At 36.4% G+C, this 21,849-nt stretch overlaps 1 protein-coding gene and 1 pseudogene across 11 annotated transcripts in view; one reads left to right on the top strand and one right to left on the bottom strand.

Moving 5' to 3' along the window:
* Positions 1-233: 233 nt before the first annotated feature.
* LOC135273544 (U2 spliceosomal RNA) lies at positions 234-393 on the bottom strand (annotated as a pseudogene).
* An 8,032-nt stretch (positions 394-8,425) lies between these two features.
* HFM1 (helicase for meiosis 1) overlaps positions 8,426-21,849 on the top strand; it is a 125,736-nt gene continuing 112,312 nt past the window's right edge. For 6 of the 11 annotated variants that reach the window (XR_010341225.1, XM_064372617.1, XM_064372616.1 and 3 more), the window contains exons 1-4: positions 8,515-8,586; positions 12,004-12,101; positions 17,087-17,199; positions 18,617-18,929. Coding sequence is in view for 10 of the 11 variants with exons in the window: in XM_064372617.1 (XP_064228687.1) it covers positions 12,031-12,101; positions 17,087-17,199; positions 18,617-18,929 (497 nt within the window). In the remaining variant the exon portion in view is untranslated. Of the gene's footprint in view, positions 8,476-8,514; positions 8,587-12,003; positions 12,102-12,431; positions 12,448-17,086; positions 17,200-18,616; positions 18,930-21,849 lie in introns of those variants that run through there. The other 5 variants (XM_064372612.1, XM_064372614.1, XM_064372615.1 and 2 more) reach the window with 5 other exon arrangements.

The raw sequence follows: 21,849 nt of genomic DNA, 5'->3' as shown, positions 1-21,849 counted from the left end.
ATTTCTCAGTATAATGAGGGAGTTGGAATTATTTATTTACCTAAGATTTTATTCATTTTTAGTATCCAGAAATGAAAGTATAGGTAAGAAGCTTTTGAGAAACTTTCTCAATTAGGAAATATAAATCAACTGAGACATTCTGATTACAAGTTACTGAGGCTTAGAAATATTTTTTGGTTTAGATGTTGGGGTATTAATAGAAAATTAAAAAAATTTTTTTGGGTATGATTCGAAAAGAATCATTTAGCTTTGTACTTAAGTCGTATCCATTTTTCTATTTGCATACATATCAATAGCCCCTAATTTCTGACGTTGGAGATTTTCCAGTCATGTGCTTTAAACTGATAAGAACAAATACTGCACTTGATCTTAGCCAAAAGGCTGAGAAGTGATCCAGTCATGTGCTATCAGACCATACAGGTTTGTGATCTGCTACAAAATCTCCCTAAGTTCAAAAAATTCAAAACATATGGCAGCACAGCTGTTAGGTTGGGGAACATAAAATATTTAAAAATTTAGAGCTGTTAGAGGATGCTTTGCTGTATATATTTTTAATATGACTTGTGTATATGAGTATGTTAGGAAAGATGCCATTTGGAAGTTAAGTTGAAAGAAAAAAATATTTATGCCTTAAGTCCACTCTGGATAGCAGTAGATGTTACAAATAAAATGAGAATTTGTTCAAAGCTAGATATTTCAAATATATACTTCTAATTGTAACGTTTAAGTAACAATAAAAATCAGTGTTAACTGCTATTCAAAGAAAATAGTGTGGTTTGTAGAAAGAGTGGGAGATCATACATAGGGAAGTTCAGGGAGAATCACCATATTAGATATCAAATATTCATGTCTGGGATACTATTTCCTCCAATTTGGGGAAAATATCAGCTAAATCATGTAAATGGTACTTTTATCCAGAAAAAACTATGTTTAAACTTTCCAGTATTATATCTTATAGCCTACAGAATAACTTATTTTGTCAAAACATCCCCCAAATGACTTGTGATACAAAGCATCCTGTGGAAAAAGAAACTTCCTACTACTTGAGTGAGCTACTTGCTCATTCCTAATGTGTGGTTGAAATAGACAGTCTGAGCACAGGTTGCGGGATTTGGCAGGACTTATTTTTCGAGCTAATGCTGTAATTTTTTTTCTAGGGTAGCAAATTTTATATTTTCTGTTAATTAAGAAACAAAATAGGTGAATAAAGTTCCTAACGTTCAGTGATACTTTACAATTGGTTAGCCGTTTTACTTCACAGGTATCTGAAAGATGTCCAACATACGTTAACTCATTTGACTCTTACATTAATCACTCTCATATCTTACTTGTTGTTTTCTGGGCTTATAGGGTTTTAATTCCCACTCAGTCTCCATGTCTTTTCTTAAATCCTCAGCCTTCACCTTTTAAGTTGTGTTCCTGGGCAGAATGCTTTCACTGGGACTTGCTGTAACCCACACTACTCTACTTACTAGTGGAAGGACAATGTTCTAATACATCTAATATATTTATCTAATCTGTTCTCTATCTGCTTGGTTTCATGCTATTGTCCTTCTCTCCCCATAACACATGCATACAAGGCACCTACCCTCAGCCACTCACTCAGACATGCACACACACCATTTTTATGAATTCTCAGAAAATTTCCCCATCCATTAAATGAACAAATGCTTTTAAACTGTAGAGTGCTACTAAATTTTGTTGTGACACTGATGATTCATAAGCCACTAATCTGAGTTAGACAAAGCAAGATAACAATGCAGGTAACTCATTTCCTGCCAAAGACCATGAAAAATTATTACTCTGAGACCATGCCCCCAGTTGTTGGAATCCTAGATTCTCTGACACTCCCTACTTAATAGTCCCTCTGGTTTCTCAGCTGACAACTAGGGAAAGGGGCTTGACAAACTCTCCTGGCTTTAGCAATCAGTTCAATTAATCATCATACTAGCATACACTTTCATAAACCAGGCTTACATTCCTGGTTGATTTCATAGCTCTTAGTTCTGGAGCTGCCCCCGAAGCCATGGTGACAGTTCTGTTGCCTGCTTCACTGTTTCTACCCCGGTAACACGTTCTGAAGCTAGCAGATCTTGCCCAAGGCAGGATTCTCAACTCTGGAAGACTTACTGGGGCCAGGCCCAGGGAATGGTCTGTGGGTATTGCTTAAGATGCCTCTCCTCCATAGCCTGGTCCCTGCAGCTTCTCTTGCTGCTTCTTGCTCCATCTGCTGCTCCCTGGATTAGAATGTGTCTCCCTTAGGGCACTTGGGCACTGGGCTGAGCTGGTCCTAACCTCACCACTCATTCCCTACTGAAGAGCTACTCTATTCCTTTTGCACTTCAACATCCCTCTCTCCTTCCAGAAAGCTATTTCATGTTCTCAGGACTGGTGGAAGCCATGAGCAGCCAGAAGTTCTAGAGAACATGTTCACATTTAGCCCCTTTTCCTTCTCTAGTGATTATTGGTGGTGGCAGCTGTTGTATAAAAACTGATGTGTCTATTTCCCCTTGTAGTGGCTTCAGATTCTGGGTAGACATGTATACAGCACTCACAACTTTGTTCCAAGGATTACCCAAAATGCTAAAATACATGCTATTGTATGTACTGTGGTTTCTCAATGCTTTGATGTAAACATGAGATAACCTGTGCTTGAGTGCATCCTAACTCAACATATATCACAAATGAATAATCATCTGCCAGTTGTGATAGCATCTCTTCCTTCTCCCCATTTCCTGGAAGAGATTCTAGACAAATGCATTATTCCTGCTTCTACATAGTGTTTCTTATTTCTTATTCTGTCTATACCTCAATTTGTCCAGTATCTTAACTGGTTATTTGTACCACTGCAATATCTCTTGATTACAAAATTATATCACCTGTAGAAACTATCTTATTTCCGGACAACATATGTATAATATTAACTAATCTTTGATCATATTGTTGCAAGATTCTGCCAATTACTTTTTGTCCTGAGATAAAAAACAAAACAAAACATAACAAAAATGCTTATTTATTTATTTAAAATTTATTTATTATACTTAAAGTTCTGGGGTACATCTGCAGATCGTGCAGGTTTGTTACATAGGTATACATGTGCCATGGTGGTGGTTTGCTGCATCCATTGCCCCGTCATCTACATTAGGTATTTCTTCTAATGCTATCCCTCCCCAATCCTCCCATCCCCTGCTATTCCTCCCCCAGCCCCCCAGCCCCTAGGCCCCTGTGTGTGATGTTCCCCCCCTGTGTCTGTGTTTTCATTGTTCAAAACCCACTTATGAGTGAGAACATGCAGTGTTTGATTTTCTGTTCTTGTGTCAGTTTGCTGAGAATGATGGTTTCCAGTTTCATCCATGTCCCTGCAAAGGACATGAACTCATCCTTTTTTATGGCTGCATAGTATTCCATGGTCTATATGTGCCACATTTTCTTTATCCAGTTTATCACTGATGGGCATTTGGGTTGGTTCCACATCTTTGTTATTGTGAACAGTGCCTCAATAAACATACATGTACATGCGTCTTTATGGTAGAAGACATGGGATTTATAATCCTTTGGGTATATATCCAGTAACGGGATTGCTGGGTCAAATGGTATTTCTATTTCTAGATCCTTGAGGAATCACCACATTGACTTCCACAATGGTTAAATTAATTTATACTCCCACCAAGAGTGTAAAAGCATTCCTATTTCTCCACATCCTCTCCAGCATCTGTTGTCTCCTGATTACAAAAAATGCTTTTTTAAAAGTATGTTTTCTACTCTGATTCCTGAAATTTAAATATCTTTTAAAGATATCTGTCAGTGGAGTCTAAAAGTTTCTTTAAATAATCTTTTTGAAGATATAATGTGTTGCATCTTTCATTAAGACAATCTTATATAAAATTCTGGATGCCAGAATCTTAATTATGATGGTCAGGTAAAGTCTACTTCATACCAACCACCTGAAGGAATATGTTAATCCTTATTTATACAGGGACTTTATAATAATGGCAATAGAATTTGCTAAGAATGACTAAACCTAGTATACTCAATGTGAAGTATGTATAGTTGCCTCACAAACCTAAATACAACTAACCATAGAACACCCATACACCAGTTATGAGTCCCCACATACTCCTCCTGAAGAAACTGGCATTAATTTTTACTTCGGAAATAATTCTATGCTGGTGTAGAATATTTCTCTTTGTCCTCAAGTTTCATTCCTGGGATGTTTGCTTCCTACTTCAGAGTTTGTGTTAACACATTTTGGAATCTACTTATAAAGTCAAGTACAACAAACAGCCATTGAATGCTGAGTCTTTCTCAACTGATTTCTATGGAAAACTTATGTTCTTTGTAATATACCTTAGCTGTCTGTGGTTGTATGGTGCATTGGTTCTAGGTCTAATTGGAACACTCTGTCTGGCAGTTCTATTAGGATCAACATTCTTGACTTTGGAGAACAGAAGATATTTTAAATTCATTTTGGTACGAGGAGTCAATTTCTGCCTGAAGAGAAAAGAAAAACAGATTTCCTGAAATATGAGTATAGAATTTTATACAACACCATTAAACACTCTCCTTAGCCAGCTGTAACTCAAGGAATTGCTTTCTAATCAATTTAAGTCTATTATGTTCTTGGTTACATAGATATTTACTAAATCTTTCCTAAAGAAAAATTATCCTGGCCTGGCATGGTGGCTCACACCTGTAATCTCAGCACTTCGGGAGGCCAAGTTGGGTGGATTGCTTGAGGCAACCACTTTGAGACCAGCCTAGGTAATACAGCAAGACCGCATCTCTACAAAAAATAAAAATAGTTTTTTAAAAAATTAGCAAGGTATAATGTGGTGGTATGTACCTGTGATCCCAGCTACTTGGGAGGTTAAGGCAGGAGGATTGCTTGAGCCCAGGAGATTGAGGTTGCAGTGAGCCATGATCACATCATTGCCCTCCAGCCTGGGAAACAGAGCAAGACTTTGCCTCAAAAAAAATAAAAGAGAAGAATTTATTCTTTTGGTTTGTGCTCAATTTGGTCTTCCTTTTGCTATTTAAATATCTACTGAATTGGGCCTAACTCCCTAAACTTTTCTTTCCTCCCAAGAATCCCATCATATCAAATTACTTTTATTTCCTTTTTTCTTTTCTTTTGTTTTCTCAGACATTAATTTTGTAATTTTCAGATTCTTGCCAATGATCTCTTTACTGTTTCTTGTCAAAATCTGACAATAAAAAACACAACACATTTCTGGCTGTCACCTGCAGAAAAATAGTCTTGAAATCTCAACATTTCTTGGTTCTTGCATCTCTAGAGCCATCAACACTAATTTTTCTTTTTCTTTCTTGCTTTTTTAGATACAGAGTCTTGCTCTGTTGCCTAGGTTGGAGTGCAGTGGTGGGATCACAGCTCACTGCAGGCTGGAATTCCTTGGTTCAAGCCTTCTGCTGCCTCAGCCTGCCAAGCAGCTAGGACTACAGGCACACACCACCATATCTGGTTAGTTTTTAAAATTTTTGTAAGGATGAAGTCTCACTGTGTTGCCCGGGCTGAGATTAATTTTTTAAATATCAATTCCAATTGACTAATCAGTGTGTAAAGAAGTAAAGAAAATTTTGGTTATGTTGGCTATATCAGCTAGAACTCATGGCATTGGCTGTAATAACATTACCATATGTCCCAGCAATTCCACTACTAGGTACATATACAAAGGAATTGAAAGCAAGGACTTGAACAGAGATATTTACACACCAATGTTCATAGCAGCATTATTCACAATAGCCAAAAGGTGAAAACATGGAAACAACTCAAATGCCCATCAGACAGGATTATTAATGGATAAATAAACTGTGGTATATACATAAAATGAAATATTATTGAGGTCTTAAAAAGGAGTAAAATTCTGATCCATGCTACAACATAGATGAACCCTGAAAACATTATGCTAAGTGAATAATTCAGAAACAGAACAAATATTGTATGATTCCACTTATATGGAGCACTTAAAATAGGTAAGCTCATAGAAATAGAAAGTAGAATAGAGGTTACCAGGAATTAGGGAAAGGGGAAAAGAAGGAGTTTCTGTTTAATGGGCACAAATTTCTTATTGGGAATAATGAAAAAGTTTGAGTATGGATAAGAGTGATAGTTATACAACATTGTGAGTGTATTTAATGCTCCTGAATTATATGCTTATGTATGGTTAAAATTATAAATATTATGCATGTTTTACTACAAAGAAAGAAAGAAAGAAAGCCTGCCTTCTAGTGGGAGCTGGGTGCAGAGAGAACTCTGTATTCTTGGCTGCAGCTGTCTAGAATGGAGCCTGTCTCCCTAAGCTGGGACTGGGGAATCTTGGATAAAATACCACAGACTCTTGCCTATCTTACCAAATATTTATATCTCTTTCTTGAAGAGATGTTTCTTCTCTTGCTGTTTGCCCTGAGGATCATCTCCAGAGAGTCTGAATTGTTTTTCTATAATTTTCATCAGTTTCACTGAGAAGTGAGTTAGCAGAGCTCTTTATGCAGTCATGCCAGAAGTTGATCCAGAAGACTATTATTTCAAATGTTAGTTATGTTACTCAATTTGGAGGACTGCTTATAACGTTTTGCACTGGTTTTAAAATTAAATTTTTAGGATTATAATGTTTTCTTGAGAAATGTGGCAACATTACTAAAAACGATGGCAACATATCACCCTAACATAGGATTTTTAGTAACTTTATCACTGTACCGAGGTTTCCTTTTAAAAATTGAAGCGTTGACATTTTTATGGCATGATTTTAAGAGAAAGATAAGGCTCTATAGGTTCCCCACATATTCTTGAATTAATGAGTGAGTGAATGAATGAATGATTTTGTTTATGAACATGGTGGCCATTTGCTGCTGTTTGCTTTGACAGTAAGACTCCCCCTGTACCTGCCTGTTGCTGAATTCTGTAATTTTATCACTCAAACCGAGTCTTAGTACAAACTGCTATAACAAATTACCACAGGCTGGGTGGCTTAACCAATAAACATTCCTTACAATTCTGGTGCCTGAGAAGTCCAAGATCACAGTGCAGGCAGATCTGGTATTTGGTGAGGGCCTGCTTCCTGGCTTGCAAATACCATCCTCCTGTGTCCTTACATGGTAGAAAAACAGCAAGATAGTTTTCTGGCCTCTTACAAGGGCACTGATCCTGCTCATGAAGGCTCTACCCTGATGAGTTAATTACCTCACAAAGGTCCCACCTCCAAATATCATCACATCAGGGGTTAGAATTCAACATACGAATTTCAACACATTGCGGGGTTCACTATAACAAATGCACTGTTTTGTTAAGATAATTTCCTCTATGCAGTCTTTGGAAAGTAACTTTCCTCTCCAGTATTTTTTAGAGGAATGATAATTCAACCTTTCTATTAAGAATAGTGTATGCAGTCAAAATGTTATTTTCTCCAAGAGACAAAGACTTGTTATTTTACCACTATCCAAATAACTGGCCTATCCAATTACTGGAATAATTTTACATTTTAGAGGTGAAAGAAATTAATATTCATGAGCATTTACTGTGTGGTAGGACTATTGCAAATATTATTTTATCTAACCCTTGCAGCAATATCTAGGAGTTAAGAGCTTATTAGTATCACTGAGGATGAAGAATTAAGACTTAGAGGTTGGGTCTTTTCCAAGGTCATACAGCTAATTAACAGTAGAGGTGCAAGGAAACAAGAGAACAGGAATAGGGCAGTGAAACAGCAGTAGGTTGGCCCTAGATGTCACAGGTGTGGGTTTCCAAAGGAAGGATAAATATCTGCAAGAAAAGCGTCATTGATTCGATGCTATTTTATCATCTACAAAACATTCCTTGTCAATCTTCAGAGGACAATTCTAAAGACACTTAAAAGGATTAATTTATAGTTTTACAGCTTAAGAACACATTACTGCCCTGTTTTTTATAAATTCATGTTGGCTAAACATATTTAAATGTCATTGTGTTTTAGAGCACTTATTTCTGAAATTTAACTTTATTTCTGAATCAAGTTTCTCAGTAATACCTACCTCATGAGCACCATTGGGATATTTTATAAATAATACAGGTAAAACACTTTTTAGGTTAGTAGAGACTGGCAGTACCAGAGCTGAGGCCCGGCTAACTTTTATGAGAAAGGCAGGCCAGGGTATGTTTGTGGAGTCGTGGTTGTAGGGGTAGAGAAGCAGGCTAGCTTAGTGAAAGGGTACCACTTAGTAGACCCGTAGAACCCAGATTAGGAGCTGTATTTAATGAGAATAGACACAGTAACCTGTGAGAGATATAGTCAAAACCAGTTATAAACTTTTGGAGAAAAAAAGAGGCAGGAAGTGGGAGGTAGGGGGCTCGAGCGATCCATTGCTTGGAGCTCGGCTTAGCCAGGCTGGGGGTCCTCCGAGTGGCTGATGAATCGGCGCTCGACTGGCCTCGGAGCTGCCCGCGGGGAAGTGAAGACTACGGCTTGGACGCCCGCGGGTTAGGTGGGGACCGGGGTCAGACGCCCGTGGGGAGGTGGGGACACAGCCGAGCCGCCCGAGCAGCGGTTGAGCTCTGGAGCCGTCTGCGGGGCAGGCAGTGGACGGACGGGCGCGGTGAGTTGTTGGTCGCCAGCCGACCCCAGGCTGCAGGCCCGCGCCCGACGCATCAGCTGCGTTTCCAGTCAGAAAGGACGCGGCCTGAGTTTCGCTCGGCTGCAGGCCGGACCGGACTCCCGCCCGGGTGGGACCTACTGGGCGTCTGGCCCGCCCCCTTGAGTCGGCTAATTGGTGTTTGGTTCTTGTGTCTGTGTTCTGGTGTGTGGCGCACCCTGAGCGAGCGCTGTGTGCGCGTCTGAGTCGCCGGGTTTCACAGCGGTGGGAGGAACCGGGACCCCGGGGTTGAAGTGAGGCGCCCCAGCGCCCCGAGCTTGCGCCACTCTCGGGGCCCTAAGGCCTCTGCCTTGGATTTAGGATATTCCTTGGGGACTCCACAAAGTTGTTTTCGGTTCTCAGCCTGACCCTTCCCGCCCGGTTGGAAACTGGGGAGAGGGGGTGAGATCTGGGGCTCCGACAGTTGTGTGGTCCTTTTCCCTGGCCAAGCCTCCGAGTAATTTGTTCCCGTTGATTTTTCCTTCTTAGTCAAGTTCTCTGCAGTTTTTTGTGACGGTCGGTTATTCCCGTAAATGTTGGTCCCGAATTCTTCCTTCACTCACAGAAATTTCTAGCAAATCATCTGAGTTTCTGTACTTTTAAAATAAGGAATATATTTCTGTGTAAAAATTGTAAGAAATTAATGATAGACCTGAAATTTTATACAGTAAGTAAAGATGATAATAGACAAAATGGTGAATGGTCATTAATATAACTAGAGAAAGTACAGATCGGCACCACAAATTAATGTAGTGTGAAAAAAAAGTATTTTAACAGCGATTGTAGTAGAGCAGACACTTAAAACTACTTGGAATGATATTGTTTATTGTGTTTGGCAATCTAATTTTGTGCCACATGCTGAAACTAAAACTTTAATAATAAATAATAGGAACTTAGAAAATCTGAATCTAAACCTAGAACTTTAACTTAAATAGCATTGGCTCACATCACAAACTCATACTCAACTGTAGCAAGGTCCCTTTTAGGATCTTTTTTTTTTTTAAGATTTATTTACATAATAAAAGTGCTAAATCCATCATCTTTTAGAATCTTCATGATTTCATTTACATAAATCCTGAACTAGAAAAATTTTTCACACTTTTAAACTGAAGGTTGAAGATTGGGGATCAAATTTTAAGTTTCTAAGTTAACAGAAAAGTATTTTTATTTAACATTATTTTTATAAACTGGTTATTGTTTATGCATTTATTCCACAATAAATAATTATGGACCATTTACTGTGTGCCAGGCACTGTTCTGGGTTATTGGAACACGTTAGTGAGCAAAAAGTCCTTGCTTGCTCTAAAGGGAGAAACATGATAAACAACTAAGCATATACTATAGTGTTAGTTATCAGTTCATGCTATGAAGAAAAATAATGCAGGATGAGAGGATGCACACTTTTAGATAAGGGGTGTTTTTTTTCCCATAGGAGTGTATCAGAACTAAAATATTTACCTGATGTTTTTATTCTGAACCAAAACAAGTTATATTCTTGTATGCTAGAACTAGAAATCAAATCAAAGATTCTTTTGAAAATATTTACTGTTTGTATAGGAGGTTTTTGTTAGTTTATGCAACACTTTTCTTCCCAAATGTTTTAAATTTGTAGTTTTATTGTCTATTTGTAGCTGCTTTGGAAAGAAAGAATTCAGGTATATAAATGTTAGCCTTAAGATTTTTGACTTAAATTCTAAGGTAGCAAAGTTGTACAAAAGTGATCTGGTGAGTTTTATTTTGGAAAAAGTTTGTTTTGTTTGAACATAGTTTTCCTAAAACTAGAAAGGGAACATTTTATTTGTTACTTTTTGAGCAATATAAAAACATGATTAACATTTTCATTTATATTTTTTCAGGTAATTGTTTTCAAGTTTTGAAATTGTTTACTTAAAGTTGTTAAAGACTTTACATATTTCTGAATGACTACTTCCTTCCCTGTTATCCTAGGCTTCTATTTTTTATATAGTCAAATCGTTTTAGACATTTATAGAACCACACTAATTTGTTTCATTTTTACTATTTGTTTTTGTTGGTAACTGATTAAGAGATAGAGAAAAATGAAGAGGACAATCATATTAAACAGATGGGAGGGGGAAGAACCCAATAATGAAAGCAAATATTCTGTAGCAATAAGAACAGCTCTAAAGTACATATACAGGTTTAGTTCTCTTACCAGTAGCATTTGTCGAGTGGTGTATGTGGAAACATTCTCCCTTCCCCACATCACTGCCACTTACTTGTATCTCATGCCCACATCAAGGAGGATTCAAAATTGGAGAGACATAATCTGACTTGGTAATGCGTATTTCTCCACTAGATGGCATTAATACAATTTCTTTTATTGTAGTTTCTATCTTGAGGATATATTTACAATGTATTAACTATAACAGAAGAAACAGAAATGTGATTTATGTTTTACAGTTTGTTCATCTGATTTTATGTTTTGTCATATAGAATGTTCTATCATGTTTAAGAGTTTAGAAAAAATTGGGATATGCAGGGAAATAATAATTCTAATGTGAAGGGAGCAATAGATGTTTCTAGAGAACTAGTTTTCTACCACGTTTCAGTCTTTGTTCAGCCTTAGATTTTTGTTATGTTCCAAAGTTGCCAATGCTGAATGTTTTTATCCTTTATGTTTAGATATTATCTCTGAGTCCAAAAATTATCTTTTAAAAAAGAATGTAAACATATGTGGTATATATATTATATAGTATGAATGTAAATATACATACATATGTTAAACTTGTAATTTTTCTATTTTGAAAAAGTTCAAACATACTTAAAAAACCATATTATAATGAATTCTATGTACCTATTACATAGCCTTAGCTGTAATCAACTCGTTGTCAATATTGCTTCAATACTCCTTAATCTCTCCTCTTTATTTTCAAGCAAATTCCTGGATATGTACATAGTATATTGTTAGAGGCGCACACAGTCACAGTAAAATAATGCTGTCCTGACTCAAAAATAATGGTATGAACAAAGTATTAAGAGCCCAAGAAGACTGATTAATTCTGCCTTGAGGAAGAGGACAAATTTAGAAAAGCCTTTGAAGAAAAAGTGACATTTGACCTATACCTTGAGGATGGATAGGAATTTGCCAGTTGGAGAATGGAAGAAAACACATTCTAAGCATGGGTGCACTATTAAGAGAAGGGAGCAAGTGTGAATCCATGAATGAGTGGAAAACAGAGAATAATGTATTAAATATTGAAGTGCTTTAGAGGAAGTTGCAGACGATGAAGCTGGAAGGATAGTCTGTGGTTATATTTTACAGGAGTCTGTGGAAAATTAGTGATTATCATTGATATATGCAAAAATATTTTTCTACATTTTTATAAATAAAATATAAACTACTTTTTCTGTGTTTTGTAGATTTATGACAAAGTCCAGCTTTCAACAATGCTGAAATCAAATGATTGCTTGTTTTCTTTGGATAATTTGTTTTTGGAAAAACCAGATGAGGTTGAAAAGTAAGTCTTCCTTAAAGATTGATAACATAGTGTATTACTTTAGGATTTTTTGAATTTGGGGGAATTTTAATTTTCTCTCTAGTAAATATACAAATAAAAATGAGGAATCAACAGAACGATATTTCAGTTATGTATAAGGTAAACATGGAGTACTCTTACCAGTAGTATAGGGGAGTAACTGAAATTTAACATCTTAAATGTTATAATTTTTTTTTTTTTTGGAAACAGAGTGTTGCTCTGTCACCCAGGCTGGAGTACAATGGCACACTCTTGGCTCACCACAACCTCCGTCTCCTGGGTTCAAGCAATTCTCCTGCCTCAGCCTCCCAAGTAGTTGGGATTACAGGTATGCACCACCATGCCTGGCTAATTTTTGTTTTTTTTTTTTTAAATTAGAGACGAGGTTTCACCATGTTGGTCAGGCTGGTCTCAAACCCCTGACTTCATAATCCACCCGCTTCAGCCTCCCAAAGTGCTGGGATTACAGGTGTGAGCCACCGTGCCCAGCTGAGTATTATAAATTTAAAAATAGAATAGATTTGAGCCGGGTGCAGTGGCTCACGCCTGTAATCCCAGCACTTTGGGAGGCTGAGGCAGGTGGATCACTTGAAATCAGGAGTTCAAGACCAGCCTAGCCAACATGGTGAAACCCTGTCTCTACTAAAAGTACAAAAAAATTAGCCAGGCCTGGTGGCGCCTGCCTCTAATCCCAGCTACTTGGGAGGCCAAGGGTTGAGAATCACTTGAACCCAGGAGGCCGAGGTTTCAATGAGCCAAGATGGCGCCACTGCACTCCAGCCTGGGCAGCAGAGAGTGAAATTCCGGTCTCCAAAAAAAAAAAGAATAGATTCTTGCCTATTTGGTTTGCATTTATTTGCATTTCTGGTTTGTTCAGATTATTTTTGGCCAAGCTAAAAATGGAGAAATAATGCTCAAAGAATAGCTCAGGACAAATGATGTCACCTTTTGGAAACAGAATGGACAGTATGCCAAAGGCAGAGTATGATAGGCACGTTAAGTGCTGGCAGGAAGTAGGGGTGGGAATAGAGATGTGAGACCAAAGAAAACAAGACTAGAGAGTAGGTATTATGTTAAATACTTTTATGGATTTTCATGTGCATTGTTCAATTTTGAATTTTCTATGTGTTTTTAGTGTATGGTATTATCCTATTTTAGTGTATGGTATTATCCTATTTTAATGAGGTATATTTATTGCCTCATTCTTTTCTTGCTCATGCAAATATTGAAAGCTGAAATGGTTATAAAAGAGGATTAAACAGACTTTTATTTGCAAAATACTTAAAATTGAGGAGATTAAACACACAAATGGAAAGGCATTAATAAGTAACATGACCATGTAAATAATCATCTATACTTGGATACTTTTAGGAGTGAAAGAGTACATCCAACTGGGGCAACTTGTTAATCAGGACCGGCCAATGCACATTTTGTAACATATTGTTGTCCTTCTCAAAATACAGTAAAAAATACGTGCAAAGCAAATGACAAGCATATGTTCATGCAATGAAATTTCAGACTTGGAAGGAAGGTTGTCTTGGACTACACAATCAGATCAGGCTTTTGGGTAGTCGGGGGAGACTTCAGGAGGCTTTGAAGAATTTGATAATTCCTATAGGTAGAGAAGAAGTAGACATTTGAAGGCAGAGTATTAGAGCAAGAGAAAAAGAATGGAGATAGGACAATCCATGATTCTTTTGTTTTTCTTTTTACCTCAGTACAGTGGTAAATCCATGGTACTTTTAAGGGAGAATGTGTAGTAAAGTTTCCTTCAGTAGACAATTCATGAAGGAGAAACATTGGGACATAAAATTAGAAATTCTAAGTTGAGGGTAGATCATGTTGTGCATTAAATGCAGGAATAAGGATTTTGGACATAATTAACTATGTTTTAAAAGCCATGGAATTAACAAATATTTTTTGAATAGTATATGTAATTATGTAAAGGACTGTGCTAAGTACTGCTGATGTAAATGCACATAAAAACGAAACTCTTAGGTGTTTACAATCTAGAGGGAATATCAAATACCTATCTGTCATATCTATCCATCTACTTAACAGTTTATGTCTATTATCTATCTATACATTCACACAACTAAAGGCAGACTATAATACATATTATAGGTTCCCTCTATAAGAAGAAGGGAGGGAGAAAATCTTTGGGAACCTAGGGAGATTTCTTGGAAAAGGTAGTATTTCACCCAGCCTTTGAACATAAGCCCTAGTGCCTAGAACACTACCTGGCACATAGTACTCAGTAAGTAATTACTGAATGGATTAATGAATGAATAAAATAGTAGAACTTCTATAGGTGGATATTGGAGTGGGGCAGGGCTCAGGGGCAAGCTGAGTAAATACCTTTGAATGAAGGTGAGGAGTGACCAGGTGTGATGGCTCACACTTGTAATCCCAGCACTTTGGGAGGTCAAAGTGGGTGGATCACTTGAGCCCAGGAGTTTGAGACTAGCCAGGCCAACATGGCGAAACCCCATCTCTACTAGATACAAACATTACCTGGGCATGATGGTATATGCCTGTAATTCCAGCTACTGGGGAGGCTGAGGCATGAGAATCACTTGAACACAGGAAGTGGAGGTTGCAGTGAGCTGAGATCTTGTCACTGCACTCCAACCTGGGCGGCAGGGTGAGACTCTTGTCTCAGAAAAAAAAAAAAAAAAAAAAAAGAGGAGCGATAGAATGTATTATCTATTTGTTATACAACAAGGAGTTCAGTTTAGTTTGGACTATAAGGTATGTGTAGGAGAGTTAAAACTGTAAGGTGGTCTAAGGCCACTAGGAAGTTTGGCAATCTTTGAAAGTCACTGAAGAATTTTGAATGGATTAATATAATGAGAACAATTCCAAATGAATGTAGTAGGAACTTGTAAAATATATTAGATAGAAAGCCTGGAATCAGTGAGGGCAGTTAAGACAAATTAATAAGAACCTTGTTTATGATAATGACAGTGGAAACACAAAAGAAATGATTAAGAAATGTTATAAGGAATATACAATAAGACCTAATATGTATCTAGATATAGTTAGTAAAAAAGATACTATGGTTTGGATTCTGGGTGACTGGGATGATGATGTTACCTCTGGAAAAACAATTGGAAAATCACAAGGAAGATTTGATTTTATTAAGAAGCGGAATAGTAGAGCTATTATCCTCTTTCTTGGATTTTCTGAAATAGTCCTTGGGCAAAACAGAGTTAACATAGCAGGTTTAAACTGCTGTTCATGAAAAGGTCTGCTTGCAAGGTTGGCTTTGACTAGAGTCTGAGAACTTAGATTTCAGGAAGATCCCCTCCATTAACTGACAACAGTGGCTTACTAGGTGTAAACTGTTTATACAAATAATATGGTTTATGTTGAACACCTGCTTTTTTTCTGAGATTCTGGAATTTAGGTGTGTCCCAAACAGGGGATGCTTGTGTTAATGTTAGACCCCAATAAAAGCTCTAGGCATTGGGTCCCTGAAGAGCTTCACTTCTTTCAACATTTCACTGGTATTGTCCTAAGCTTGCTAGGAGAATTAAGTGCCTCCCATGTGAGTCTGCTGGGAGAAGACTCTTGAACGCTTATGCGTGATTTTCCTTGGGCTTCATCCTGGTAGCCATGAGTAGGGCTATATGCTGAGTCTTATGAGTCATTTTAGGGAATTATGGAATTGGGGGTGATCTTGGGGACCCTCTGACATTGTCCTAAATTTTAAAAGATCTGGCCTGTTATTAAACAGTCTGTTAGACATTGTCAGATAATGTGTTAGAGATTTTTTGCTTGGAAAATATGGCCGGAGTGGCTGTGTGCTAGGTGCTCTGAGAGACAGAAAAGTAAAAGACTGAATCTCTCACTTTAGAGATCTTAACATCCTAAATGACTAGATCATAAAATCTTTGGGACTTGTAGACAGAATGTATCATGCTCTTCCCAACTTTATTTCCTGTCACCTAACACTTAATCTTTTTGTCCTAATGAAGAACAAGTCAACTTTGATGGGATAGGAACCATTAAAGCAGTATCAGTTAACAGGATCACAGTTGAAAGATAAGGAGGAGTAGTTAATGATGCCAACAGGGTGGCAAAAATATCAATTACTGTAGGTTATAAAGAGATTGTCAATTTTAAATGATTTCTTGGATTTTCTGTAGTTTGTAGATGGTTCTGCATTAGAAATATTTATGTTAGGACATTAGTTTGTAATAATGTTATAGCAAAACTATACTCTAGAACTACAGTCCCCAACCTTTTTGGCACCAGGGACGGGTTTCATGGACAGTTGTTTCACGGATGGTTTCGGGATGAAACTGTTCCACCTCAGCTTATCAGGCATGAGTTAGATTCTCATAAGGAGCATGCAACTTAGAAGCCTCTCTTGTGCAGTTCACAATAGGGCATGCACTCCTGTGAGAATCTAATGCCGTTGCTGATCTGACAGGAGTCGGAGCTCAGGCAGTAAGGCTCATTCGCCCGCTGCTCACCTCTGCTGTGCAGCTGGGTTCCTAACAGGCTGTGTGGATCAGTACTGGTCTGCGGCCCAGGGGTTAGGGATCCCAGCTCTAGAATACCAGTAATGGTATCATTTACACGTATGACCCATGATTAGTTGTGAGGTATGTCAAGTAATTTGTTACTTGTAATAGTTAAATGCTAAAGTTTGAGGATGATTTACGACTTGTTTTTATATTGGAGCAGATTTAAGATTCCTGTTACTGGCATTTGAATCGGAGAAAAGGAGATAGAGTTATTGCCGTTAGTTAGGTAGCACATCTCACACAGCAGTTTCATTAATCCTATGATACATAAGGGTGAGAGCTTGAACACTGCTGTATAGAGTTAAAGTCCTGACAGAAAGTTCATTTATAGGATGTTTAAGAGTCTATAATTGAGTAGTGTTTAATAAATACGTAGTTTCTCATGTTACTTCTCTATTAACATATATACTCACATTTTTATATTCTATATAGCCATCTAGACAATGAAAAGTCATTGGATTGGTTTCTCCCTCCTGCTCCATTGATTTCAGAAATTCCAGATACTCAGGAGTTAGAGGAAGAATTAGAAAGTCATAGACTATTAGGTAAATTATCACATATTTATTATAAAGCCAAACCCATACAGTTGATGGCAATATTTTTTTAAAAACTCTGATTTGATCATTACATATTGTGTATGCACATATCAAAATATCATATATACCCCCAAAATATGTATACTCATTATGTATCAATTAAAATTTATTTATTTTAATGAAATAAAATGAAAGATCCTTCTTTTATTAAAAAGAGTGCTCACCAAACTGGATGCAGTGGCATTTGCCTGTAGTCCTAGCTACTTGGGAGGCTGTGAATAGTCACTGCACTCCAGCCTGGGCAACGTAGGAAGACCCCATCTCTAAATAAATAAATAAATAAATAAATAGACCCCTCCCCCATCTCTACATACATACATACATACATACCTCCAAAAACAAAATAGTGCCCACCAAATCTTAAAATTCAAAACATTTTCCTTCTCTATATATAATGCACATACATATGCACACATAACTGCATACAATATAGTATAATACACACATATTTTGATTTTTGTTCTATGAATATTTTTTCTTTTACTATCAAAACTATCACTGCTGTTCAGTTTTTGTCTTGCCATTTACTAAAGGTAAGACCTGATAATCAGATCCCAGAAATACTGAGTGAAAAAAGCAAGATGCAGAAGATTAAATACAGTCTGATACTATTTTTAAAAAGTTCAAAAACAAGCACACCCCAACAATGTATATGACATAATGTAATAATATTAATAACATTTTAATTTTTAAATTGGGTCATAGGTTCATGCATATATATTTTATTATTAAGCTTCATAATTTACATATATGTCTTATATACATATACTTGTTTCAGATATATAGCATAGGGTGTAATGTACATAAATAGATGCTAAAGCAAATTTAAGTTCTAGTCAGACATCCAAACTCCCCCTAACCCCCTAAACTTCCCTAAAAATTCTTGTAAAGCCTCTAAAGAAACCTTTAAATTTGTGTTACTCTGATGAAAACATTCCTTTAGTTTGATTTTAGAAGCAAAATTACAAACTTAAAAGCATTAGATATATTAATAATGAATTGTGTTTTGTAACATTTTATATAATTGGTCATTGTATTTCTGGTGTAAATCATATAAAATTTAAATCTTCATAATCACTCATAAAATCATTTGTTATGGGTCAGAAATAAACCTATTAAACTTCAAATTTAATTCAGTAATTCCACATTCATTTCTTGAGTGTCTTTCAATGATGTAATATGCCATAAGAGTAACAATCACCTGTATTTTAAAACCATATATGATATAACAGATTATCTTACTATTGTATTAGCGCTTTGCTTTTGGCTTTCATATTTAACTTGGAATTTTAAAGTTTTTCATTATCATTTTGAAAATTATCTTTAATGGAGAGCTTATAATAATTAATACATTCCTTTTTCATAGGTCAGGAAAAGAGGCCAAAAATGTTAACATCAAATTTAAAGATAACTAATGAGGACACAAATTATGTTTCACCAACACAAAAATTCCAATTTGCCTTTTCTTCTAATAAATGTGAACAGGATGGTCTAAATTTAGAAGGGGTAGGTAACAATGACTTATCACATGTTGCTGGAAAGCTGGCATATGGTTCTCAGAAATGTAAAAATCACATTGACACTGAGAAAGCACCTGAGAAGAGTGTTCCTGATGATACAAAATTAACAGTTAAGTTTGCAGAAGATGAAGGAGAGAGCACATCAGTATTCCGGAAAAGGTAATTATTATAATTAAATTAAATATTATGTGAATAAAGTTGAATATTTGTTTGTACATCTAAATTAAATATAATAGAATGTGAATGAGAAAAACAGAAAATTCTATCTCCTAAATAATTCCTGACTTTCTCCATTCCTGCTGTTATAGTCCTAGTCCTACATGTAAAAATAACCATAATTGTAAGATTTAACTATTTTATCTACTACAGATGATACCACAACAGTCCAGGAAGGACACAGGAATCTTCATTTTTAACAAATTTTCTAGGTGAATATTAATGCACACAAAGTTTGAGACCCGTTTTCCTATTTACCCAAATGCCTTGGGTTTTAAACAGAGGAGTGAAATTAGATTTTTTTTTAAGAGTTCATTATTGGCACCAGAATGGAGGATGAATTATAATAGAAGGGAGTTAAAATAAATTGTGAAGGTCCACTTGAAAGGTTATCTTACTAGTCTAGATGGAAGAAAATGGTAACCTGACCTAGGACTATGGAATCAGGAATGGAGACAATCCAGAATTATTTGGGAGATACAATCCCACAGGACTTAAGTGATTATTGGATATAAGATCTGACTCCTAGGTTTATGGTTTGAGTCAGAATTATGAAGGTTGGTAGTACCCTTTTATGATATAGAGAACTACAAAGTAAGAAGAGGTTTGGGGGATGGTGATGAGTAAAGATCTGGACATACTGATTTTAGATATTTATAAAGAGTCCAAGTAGACAATTGGGTATATGGATTCAACATTCAGAAGAAGTTTAGTTGATAGTTTTTGTTTTCTCTATGATATAGTAGATGTGGTTATCTGTGGAGTTTGAGGGAAAAAGAGAATTGAGCAAGAATGAAAAGAGTGGAATAAATTATGGAGAATGGTAAAGCAGTCTAATTAGAATAACGGTAGGATTGATGGACACTGTAAAGGGTCCAGCTGAGGTTGATCTCTATAGTGTTTTTAATAACAGCTTTATTAAGCTATAATTCACCTACCATAAACTTCACCTTTTTGAAGGGTAGAATTCATTGTTTATTTTCTTATTTTTTTCACTCTTATGTATTTATCCACCTTGGTTTTTATAATACATAGTTTTGCAAGCATCATTATTAACTAATTTTAAAACATTTTCATCTCCTGCAAAATAAATTCCTTACTAATTAACAGTTACTCTTCATTCCTCCCTTTCCACAGCACCTGGCAACCACTAATCTACTTTCTGTCTCTATGGATTTACCTATTCTAAACATTTCATATAAGTGGAATTATACAAAATATGGCTATTTGTGGCTGGCTTCTTTCACTTAATATAACATTTTCAAGGTTCATACATGCTGTGTTATGTATCAGTATTTCATTTTTTTAATGGCCAAATAATAGTCCATTGTATGGATATATCACATTTTGTTTATTCACTTACTGGTTGATGAACATTTGGGTTGTTTTCACTTTTTAGCTATTGTGAATAATATTGCTATGAAAATGCATGCAAATTTTTATGTGAATGTGTGTTTTCAGTTCTTTGGATATAAGCCCAGAAGTAGAATTGCTGGGTCATATGGTAACTTTATATTTAACTTTCCTGAGGAATTGCCAAGTCATTTTCCAAAGTGGCTGCATCACTTTGCTATCCCATCAGCAATATATGAGGGTTCCAGTTTCTCCACATTCTGGCCAGCACTTGTTATTGTCTGTCTTTTTTATTATAACCATCCTACTGGGTGTGTGAAAAGATATCTCATTGTGGTGTTGATGTGCATTTTTGTAATGACTAATTGTCTGAGTTTGGGCTGCTATAATGAAATACCATAGATTAGGTGGTGTAAATAACAAACATTTATTTCTTATGGTTCTGGAGGCTGGAAGTCAGAAATCAGAGTGCCAGCATGGTTGGGTTCTTGATGAGGACCCTCTGCCTAGTTATGTTCTCACATGGTTTTTCTTTGGTGTGTGTATAAACAGAGAGAGATCTCATGTTTCATCTTTTTTATGAGGACATTAATCCCATCATGGGGAGCTACCCTCATGACCTCATCTAAACCCAATTGCCTTCCAAAGTCCCCACCTCCAAATACCATAACATTGGGGATTAGGACCTCAACATATGAATTTGGAGGGAGGGACATAAATATCCAGTCCATAGCAGTAGTGTTAAGAATCTTTTCATGTGATTATTGCCATTTGTATATATTCTTGGGAGTAATGTCTTATTCAGATCCTTTGTCCATATTTTAACTGGGCTATTTGTCTTTTAATTGTTGACTTTTAAGAGTTCTTTATTCTCAATAAAAGTCCCTTATCATCTGTATGATTTGCAAATATTTCCCTCTATTCTGTGGGTTTTCACTTTTTTGATGGTGTTCTTTGTAGCACAAAAGTTTTACATTTTGATAGAGTCCAGTTTATCTAATTTTTCTTTTATGCTTATGCTTTTGCTTTGGTGTAATACTCATTTGGCATCACTTTGGTTGCGTTTGTTTTTGGTGTCATATCTAAGAAACTATTGCCTAATCCACAGTCATGAAGATTTACTCTTAAGTTTCCTTCTAAGGGTTTCAGAGTTTTTAGCTCTTATGTTTAGGTGTGTGATCTATTATGTTAATATTTTAATATTTGTGTGAAGTAAGAATCCATCCTCTTTCTTTTATGTTGAAAATTTCCCTACTGAATGTCATGGCACCATCATTGGAAGTCAGTTGACCATAAATGTAAAGACTGGGTATTGACTGACACTGACCGATTCTCTGACAGCAACTTAGTGTCTAACAATTTAAATCAGTTTGACACTTAACTCCTGGAATTAGTGTCAGACCCCACAGGTTAGAGGCTCAGTTCTATAAGACTGACCCTACTTTGAATGCCAGCTGAAAATGGGATTCCCAGACTACCCACATTTCTGTTTGGCCAACTACAAATATGA

The sequence above is a fragment of the Aotus nancymaae genome, unplaced genomic scaffold, assembly GCF_030222135.1.
Source record: "Aotus nancymaae isolate 86718 unplaced genomic scaffold, 86718_ANA_hifiasm-v0.15.2.pri h1tg000007l, whole genome shotgun sequence".
Taxonomy (NCBI): domain Eukaryota; kingdom Metazoa; phylum Chordata; class Mammalia; order Primates; family Aotidae; genus Aotus; species Aotus nancymaae.
The sequence above is the reverse complement of the archived record's forward strand: the minus strand, read 5'-3'. Positions and strand labels throughout refer to the sequence as shown.